Source organism: Octopus bimaculoides, chromosome 5 (assembly GCF_001194135.2).
Source record: "Octopus bimaculoides isolate UCB-OBI-ISO-001 chromosome 5, ASM119413v2, whole genome shotgun sequence".
In the NCBI taxonomy this organism is placed as follows: Eukaryota; Metazoa; Mollusca; class Cephalopoda; order Octopoda; family Octopodidae; genus Octopus; species Octopus bimaculoides.
The window spans coordinates 51,859,987-51,868,914 of NC_068985.1; the positions used below are offsets into that span (position 1 = coordinate 51,859,987).

The window sequence follows — 8,928 nt, forward strand, 5'->3', positions numbered from 1 at the left end:
AGATTAATGTAAAATTGTTTTTATTATAACTCAACATAAGAACAAACAATATATATATATATATATATTTATATATATATATTGTCATTGTCATCATTCAACATCTATGTTCCATGCTTGCAACTCTTCTATGGCTGGCTAACCATCTTCATGTCAACCCCTTTACATGCTCAGACTTAGTTTTCTTTCAACTGTATTCTACAACAAAGTATTGGCCAAGCAAAAGCTGTGGTACAAAAAAACTTGTCTAATGTACCACTTGGTGGGTTTGATCCTGGAACCACATGTTTCTGAAGTAAAATTCTTAACTATACAGCCATACCTGTGCCACTTGCTTCTACATCACATTTGAGTAGTTAGCATTTGGAAAGTAACCAATGCTGACACTGTCAATTGCTGCAATATATTGTAAGATAGTTGTCTGAGTTCGGAGGGGTTACCTTTCTTTCAAACGGGATACTGTGGTATGTTTCCAAAGATTAGGATCCCTTTTCTCCAATCTTTTGCACCCCACCTGCACTTTTGCCAATCCCCACTCAACCACACATACTTAGCTTCTCTGTCCCCATTCACTACTACTCACCTCATACCTTGAGGTACCACCTGGACACCTTGTCACTACTAGTTATCTCTTTGGAGATACTGTTGATTCAGTCTCACTTTCTTCCCTGTATGTGAGTAGAGATGTAGCTCCTCTATGACAAGAACCTGCTTCACCATACCTTCTTCTCTCATACCTTAACCCCCCCACCTGTCAAGCATAAAGACACCCCCACCCCACCTCACTCATTGGGTTTTGTTAATTTGTGAGCTACATGGTGACTTGAATAGTGCTGGTGGCATGAAAAAAAAGAACCCCACCTGGTACCTATTGTAAATTGGTTGGCATTAGGAAAGACATCCAACTGTAAAAACTTTGCCATTGCAGACATTGGAGCAAGATGCAGTCCCAGGACCTGTATGAAGAAGACAATGAAATCTGTTGAGATTCTTGGCAAATAAAATTTTATTCGTTCTGTAAACAAAATGCAAAGGTTGTTACTACAAATGACAAAACGTGAAGGAAGTTTGAATGCTATTGTTATTTGTGTAATTGTTGCAGCAGTCAAAAATGGGACGCCGTAGTAGGTTTCCAAAAATTGCGACATATCATGAATGATGGAAAAGTTTGGGTTATATTCTGAGTGACTGAAGAGGATAGAAGCTGGGATGCAAATTGAGTTGCAAGTATGGAGGCTTTGTCTGCAAGATTACATATATGTATATTTATATATATATATAATTAATCATCTCAAAGGGAAATGGTAATTAATAAAATGTTCACCTCCAAGTGGCCTAGCGTATAAAAGTTTAGTCCAAAGACTATGAATTACTCATAAGGTACAGTATACATTTAAATACATAAGAGGAATCCACTCATGGGATTCCTTACACTAGAAAGAACTGCTAGGTTCTAGAACCACAAAATTAGGGATAAAATCCCGAAAGGAACAAAATGAGAAATGGTAAAAGTTTTTATTTTTCATTTCTTTCCTTTTGGGGTTTTATAATTATAATATATTATAATATAATATAATGAATTCTGCGTGTGTGTGTGTGTGTGTGTATCCCACCCATGCTAGCATGGAAGGCAGACGTTAAATGATGATGATATATATCTAAGTATATATATACTTAATCAGTTTATACAAAGGCAATTTTAAAAGCCATTATGCAAGCCACCAGTTTTCTTTTCAACATGTTGATAAAAATAAAGCCACTAATTTGGCTAGCTATGCATGGGATCTGTAGACCAACTGCATACCACATACAATCAAGTGGAGAATTATAGAGAAATCTATGCCATATATAAATTGATCAAAGAGAAGCAAGTTATACATAGCTGAAAGATCACACATTCTTTTTTGGTCCAAGAATTCCACCATACTACTTAATTCTAGATCTGAAATATTTAGCAAATGCGAGCACATAGACAAGTTTCTTTTGTTCAGCTGAAGGATGCCACCTGCTCTGGATTGAGTAGCTTTCTCACAGAATTTGGCCTTCTTTCTGTTATATTACTCTACTCTAACTAGATTAATTATGTTTTCTATAGACAAAGAGAATGAAGATCTTGGTTTTCTTACTTTTCTTTTCTTTCTTCTTGTTCCACTTTTTGCATCACCTTTCTTTGCATGTTTCTAGTCTTGGTTTTGCTCGTGTTTTCTCATAGACCAATGCCTTAGTTTTTAAATACATCTAATGATATGCACTGTGCCTGAAAGATAACTTGGAGATACATGGCATGCTATATAAATCTGCCAGTTTATTGTATCTCTAAAGCATAAAGCTATTAGTAACTCTTTTGTAAATTGTGTATATTAAATGATATTTATCTCTCACTGGATGGAGTACTTTTTTGTTGATCCAACTTATAATGGAACTGTAAACTATATATATGTGTGTGTGTGTGTGTGTGTGTGTGTGTGTGTGTGTGTGTGATCATCATCATTGTTTTAGTGGCCATTTTTCAATGATCACATGAGTTTGTAGGACTTCATGGTTGAGAAGTAGAAAGGAGGGTTCCGCAAAATAAGTTGTTAGTAGAGATCCTTTTGGCAAGGGACTGAAAGGATTAGCTGCAGTTTGTAAAGCAAGAGAGCCTGCAGCTTGTCTGATGCATTGAAGCATCCTTTATTTTTGGATAATGGCGCTGCAGAAATTGTATGCCAAGTAGAAGCCATCTAGATTATAAGGGTGAATGAATTTCTTGAAGTGTTGTAATGGGTGCTCTTTGTCTGCACTGCTGCCTTGCACTTGTGAATGAATTATTTGAGGGACTGGAGCTGTGAGTTTTGGATCATCATCACCATCATCATCATATAACATTAGTTTTCCATGCTGTCATGAGTTGGATGGTTCAACAGGATCTGACTTGTCAGAAGACTGCACAAAGCCCTAAAGTCTCCATGCTGTATATAAGTAGTTTCTATGACTCAATGCCATTTCTAACAGCAACTACGTTACAGAGTGTATGTGTTGCTTTTTGTATAGCAATGACACTTGTGTAGTCATCAAGTAAATTGTTAGATAAAATCCCTTATTATGTAAGGGTGTAGAATTGAGAAAGATAGCTTTTTGCCAGATGCTGTGAGACTAAAGCAGTGATTCCCAGACGTTTTTGGGTTGCCACCCCCTTGGTACCTAGCCACATTCCTAGCGTCCTCCCCCCACCACTGCAGACACAGACCACTTTCTGCAGCGAATTTGAAACAACTGTATTTCACAAAGAAAACTTAACCTAATTAATCCATTATTTTGTCGTTTTTACATCCATCACCCTCTTTCGGCCACCCCATTATCACCCATTTTTCAATGGATCACTACTCCTCCTGGATCTTTCCACTGCCCATAGGGAGGCAGTACTGCCTATTTTGAGAATCACTGGGCTAAAGTATGATAGGAGAACTGGAACAAGTTCCTTGCTGTAGAGGGGACACATGACTACCCCAGCTGGAAAAGAAAAAGGATTTTGGTGAAGATGTGTCAGGATGTACCCTCAAAGTACAGGATGGTGACTTTAGAGAAGTGGTATGGGTGGGTCAGTAAGTTTATGGGATGTGTGTGTGTGTGTGTGTGTGTGTGTGATATGTAATGCAGAGGAAAGTACAAGCTGGAAAGAAAGCAATTGAAATGTTGCATCAGTAATACATCTGAAAAGATGTAAAATAGTCCAAAAACAAACATAGACATAGTTAAGTGTGAGTTAACATAGTTTAATGAACTAAAAAGAATTTTTAATTAATTGAAATTTCAAGTGTATCGTAAATATCTTTGACAAATTTTTCAAAGAAGGTGAGGGGAGAGAACTCCAATCTATAAATTGATTGAACATTCAGTGGAGACATGCAGTGGAGAGTGAGTCTGATCATTGGTAAAGATAGTGATAGTTCTGGACATGTTTCAGTCCTATTAGACCTCCTTGTTCAAGTATAGTTTAACGCATATTTCTTAGCTCATTGAATGAATTTTGGGGTATTTATGTTTTTTATGAAAATTACTGATTTGGCAATTTAAAATTTTCAAGAGTGTTTTCTGTGGAAAAATACAGTCAATAAATATTTCATTTTAGAAAGTTTAATTATATGGTGGATGCATGTGGCCTAATGGTTAGGGTATTTGGCTCACAATCATAAGGTCATGAGTTCAATTCCCACCAGCGTGTTGTGTCCTTGAGCAAGACACTTTATTTCACGTTGTTCCAGCCCACTCAGCTGGCAAAAATGAGTAGCACCTATATTTCAAAGGAGCCAGCTTTGTCACATTCTGTGTCATGCTGAATCTCCCTAAGAACTAGGTTAAGGGTACATGTGTCTGTGGAGTACTCAACCACTTTTATGCTAATTTCACGAGCAGGTTATTCTGTTGATTGGATCAACTGGAACCCTCATCGTTGTAACTGATGGAGTGCCAGTTAATTACTTGGTGCCTTCAGTTTATAAAGTATCTCAGTTACTATTATGAAGTTGAAGTAAACTGCTGGCTAGTTAAATCAGTAACCCTGGTTCAAATTCTGGAACAAGCCATTTTCATTTCCCTTATATGCAATTATTTACTTAAGTTACTCTTCTGGGGAAAGTATGAATGTTCTAAATTCCTATCTTTGATTCCTTGAATGAAAAGAATAAAAGACAAACAAACCTGTATAACTTTGTATTTTGTAGTCTGAAGATCTGTTTATTGTGAATATCAATGGGGACACAACCGAGGAGCCGCCACCTTCCAAAAAGTTGAAGATTTCTCAATGCACTCCCTTGTTTATGAATGCCTTTACAATGAGAGGTAAGACACATTGTCCAATTTTTAAAAGTATTTCTGTTAGTTGTGTATGCATTGACATTACCATAGTCATTAACATTACCATTGTTATAAAATCAAGTTCACATTTACCTAAGGCCTCAATCAGCTATGGTCGACCCTGTTTCTGCACATGAATGCTGAGGCCTGGGCATGATCTTTTGAAGAAGACTGGCAGTTGTCCTATGAACAAGGTTGGTTTTAAGCCAACTAAACAGATTTGTTCAGACTGGGCCCCACGCCAAGAGAGGGCTCCACACACATGCTCAAGTGGAGGTCAACATGATGAATTTTTAGTATATCATTGTGGCTAATGGTGGAGCTTCAAGCCCTCAATGCTTTTTGGCTGGGACTGGCATACTACATGATACATAAAATATCACTCTTCAACTATTGTAGTGTAAAGGGTTCTACTGACAATTCTCTGATTGAACCCCGCACTTCCTAGCACCGGCCTTACTTATGAATGCAAATCTCCTTTCTCTATGCCGCTGATGTTTAAGGGAAAGGCCACTGATTCAAGCTGATGCAAGTTTACATCAATATTACTAGTTGCAGTGCTATCAGAATGCAAAGAACTGAAGTTGATATCACAAGGTATCTTGATCTGACTCTCTAACACTCCCATCAATCCATTACCCTGGATTGGTACAATTTTATCAACCTTAAAAGGATAAAAAGACTGACCTCAATAGGATTTGAACTCAGGGTGTTGAGACGATAAGGCATTCTATTTAATACTCCAATCATCATCATCATCATCATTTTAACATTCACTTTTCCGTGCTTGCAAGGGCCTAATGGAATTTATTGAGGCAGATTTTACTACAGCCAGATGCTTTTCCAATACCCACCTTTACCTTTTCCAAGAAAAGTAATAATTCACTATAGATAACCATGTTTTCATAGAACATCGGAAATTAACGACACTGCTTGTATGGTAGTGATGCTCATCTACAACTATCACACACACACACACACACACACACACACACACACACACATGCAAAGCGTTGGTTGGCTTGAGGCTATAATAGAAGAGACTTGCTCAGGTGCTGTGTAGCAGGACAGCACCCAAAACTGCATGATTGCAAAGCAAGATTTTTAATGGCAAAGCCATGATTTCACCTAAAATTTCTGTACATACATTGGCCAGGAAATGTATATGTATGTATGTATGTATGTATGTGTGTGTGTGTGTGTGTGTGTGCATCTGTGTATGTGTGCATGTATGTTATGTCATCAAAAGGTCAATATACATTTTTATTTATAATTTTATTTTCGTCATAAATATAAAATTATATTTTTATATGTATTTAATAAAATTTCCTCCTCTCTTAATCTAATGAGGTCTTCAGACATAAAAACTTTCTCCAGTACTGATCTACGTTCATGTATATATATATTTTTTTTTATCTAACCTTTTAATTGCGAAATTAAATTTCTTGGTTATTCCAGTAATGACATGTAATATCTACCAAAAAATAGAATGGGTACTTTAAGTAAGCCATGTTGCTTCAACAAACTTAACATGTACTCAGGATATCAATCTCTTGGAAACTGTTCAGAAACATGCAACCAGACGAATACCCACTGTCAGGCATCTACCATACTCTGAACATCGTGCTTCACTGTGTTGTTGTTGTTGTTGGCACTCCATCGCTTACGACGTCGAGTGTTCCAGTTGATCCGATCAACGGAACAGCCTGCTCGTGAAATTAGCATGCAAGTGGTTGAGCACTCCACAGACACGTGTACCCTTAACGTAGTTCTCGGGGATATTCAGCGTGACACAGTGTGACAAGGCTGACCCTTTGAATTACAGGCACAACAGAAACAGGAAGAAAGAGTGACAGAAAGTTGTGGTGAAAGAGTACAGCAGGGTTCGCCACCATCCCCTGCCGGAGCCTCGTGGAGCTTTAGGTGTTTTCACTCAATAAACACTCACAACACCCGGTCTGGGAATCGAAACCACGATCCTATGACCGCGAGTCCGCTGCCCTAACCACTGGGCCATTGCACCTCCACGCTTCACTGGGTATGGACACATTAAAGCTCAAGTGTTTGGCAACTGATTTGGTTGAGACCCACAAGATTATCCACCATCTTTCCAACAACAACCTCGGGCACCTTTTTGAATTGCATATGCCTAATACTTGTGGACATGCTTACAAAATTTAAAAAAAAACTACACAACACCTTTGACTTTTGGAAACATCTTTTCATGCTCAGAATTGCTGAAACATGGAATAAACTACCCATGTTACTTGTTAGCTGTCAGGATACTACATCCTTCAAAACTTCCATGCTTTCCAAAATTTGCTCTTCCTATTTTTACTTCTTTGTTTTTTTTCTTAAATGACTCACTTTCTATGCATTATTCTATGTACTGTTCATGCACTTTGGCTACTTTTACTCATGAGTTGTAGTGCATCTGAGTAATGTATACAATAAGTTCAGTATTATATAAATATAATTTTTATTTGCCTGTCGTGGTACTTAAATGAGAATGAGATGTAAGGGGACAATGTTTTTGAGATTCCGGTCCGAATGACATGAGTGTTTTTGTTTCACTTTTGACACGTAATACTTAAATAGTGGAGGAGATATGATGTTGCTGTGGGCTGGAAGTATGCAAGAAGTTAAAAATTTATTTTGACTAAAACAACCGGGACCCTAAGTAAGGCATGTGTAAAATTTGAATAAAATTGGTTGTGTAGTTCTGAAGTTTTAGGGATTCACACAGACACACAGACATACATTCTCAATTATATATATATATAGATTATTTCAAACATGACATTCCTTAACAGAAGAAAAATTGGTATATAAAACTGCTTTCTACAGTTAAGAGTAGTGAAATTTTGAGTGAGTATAAATGGGTTAAAATTTGAGGAAGATATGAAATGTCCGTGACATTTACCAGTTTTCTTAGACTGATGAGATTGATGTGATTGATGTGTCTAATGTGACTGATGTCCAACCTCAGTGGGAATCTTTGCTATAGAGTCTTCAGAGCTGCGTCTATGACTTTGTTTTTGCTTTCATCAATCCTTTGTTTAATAATTACCATATTGTATTGCTGCAGATGCTGGTGCTGTGATTCACACACATTCAAAGTTTGCTGTGATGGCAACGTTGTTATTCCCTGGAACAGAGTTTCTTGTCACTGGCCTGGAAATGATCAAAGGGATCAAGAAATGTAAATCAAGTATGTTGACAATCTTATCTTAGTTTCAAATTGATGTCTTATTTTTCATTTTTTTGAGTGTCATCATCATCGTTTAATGTCTGTTTTCCTGTGCTGGCATGGGTTGGATAGTTTCACAGCATTGTCCATGACAACCAATGCTAGTGAGATCACTGCATATCTTGAAAGACAAGACTGCTTGAAAATAGTGGAGTTTGCTTGACCAGTGGTGCCATTGTAGAAGTGACCATACAACAATATAGACGTTGTATGGATGGTAGTTGAACCAAGAAAGAAAGATCAGGCTTGGCTGAGCACCGGTCACGTGGTGTGAGAGGAGAGAGGTAGAGGCAGAGGGATAGAAGAATCAGGGAGGGATGAGAAAAAAAGAAGAGGAACAGAGGGAAGTGAAAGAGGAGGGAAGGTGAGAATGAAGGGAAAGCCAGGAAATGTGAGATAGGGGGAAAGAACGAAGTAAGTGTGAAGGGGCTGATAGAAAGAAAGAAAGAATAAGAGAGTCATACAAAATTTAGATATATGTATATATGTACTTACATATAAGAGATGTACGCCACTATCTATATATATAAAAATGAGAATGTGTGTCTGTCTGTCTGTCTGTCGGTCTGTCTGTCTGTCTGTCTGTCTGTCTGTCTGTCTGTCTGTGTGAATCCCTAAACTCGAGAACTACGCAACCAATTTCATTCAAATTTTACACATGCCTTACTTAGGGTTCCAGTTGTGTTTTAGTCAAAAAAAATTATTAACTTCTTGCAGAGTTCGAGCACACGGCAACATAATATCTCCTCCACTATTTAAGTATTACGTGTCAAAAGTGATACAAAAACACTCATGTCAAATACTTTCACTTTAAAAATGAAACTATTCCACTAACTGAAACA

General features: G+C 37.5%; 1 protein-coding gene across 2 annotated transcripts in view; it reads left to right on the forward strand.

The window, feature by feature from the left end:
• LOC106877421 (methylthioribulose-1-phosphate dehydratase) overlaps nucleotides 1–8,928 on the forward strand; it is a 66,816-nt gene that overhangs the window by 47,863 nt on the left and 10,025 nt on the right. For both annotated transcript variants that reach the window (XM_014926319.2, XM_014926318.2), the window contains exons 4-5: nucleotides 4,704–4,821; nucleotides 7,925–8,047. In XM_014926319.2, coding sequence (XP_014781805.1) covers nucleotides 4,704–4,821; nucleotides 7,925–8,047 — 241 coding nt within the window. The remainder of the gene's footprint in view (nucleotides 1–4,703; nucleotides 4,822–7,924; nucleotides 8,048–8,928) is intronic.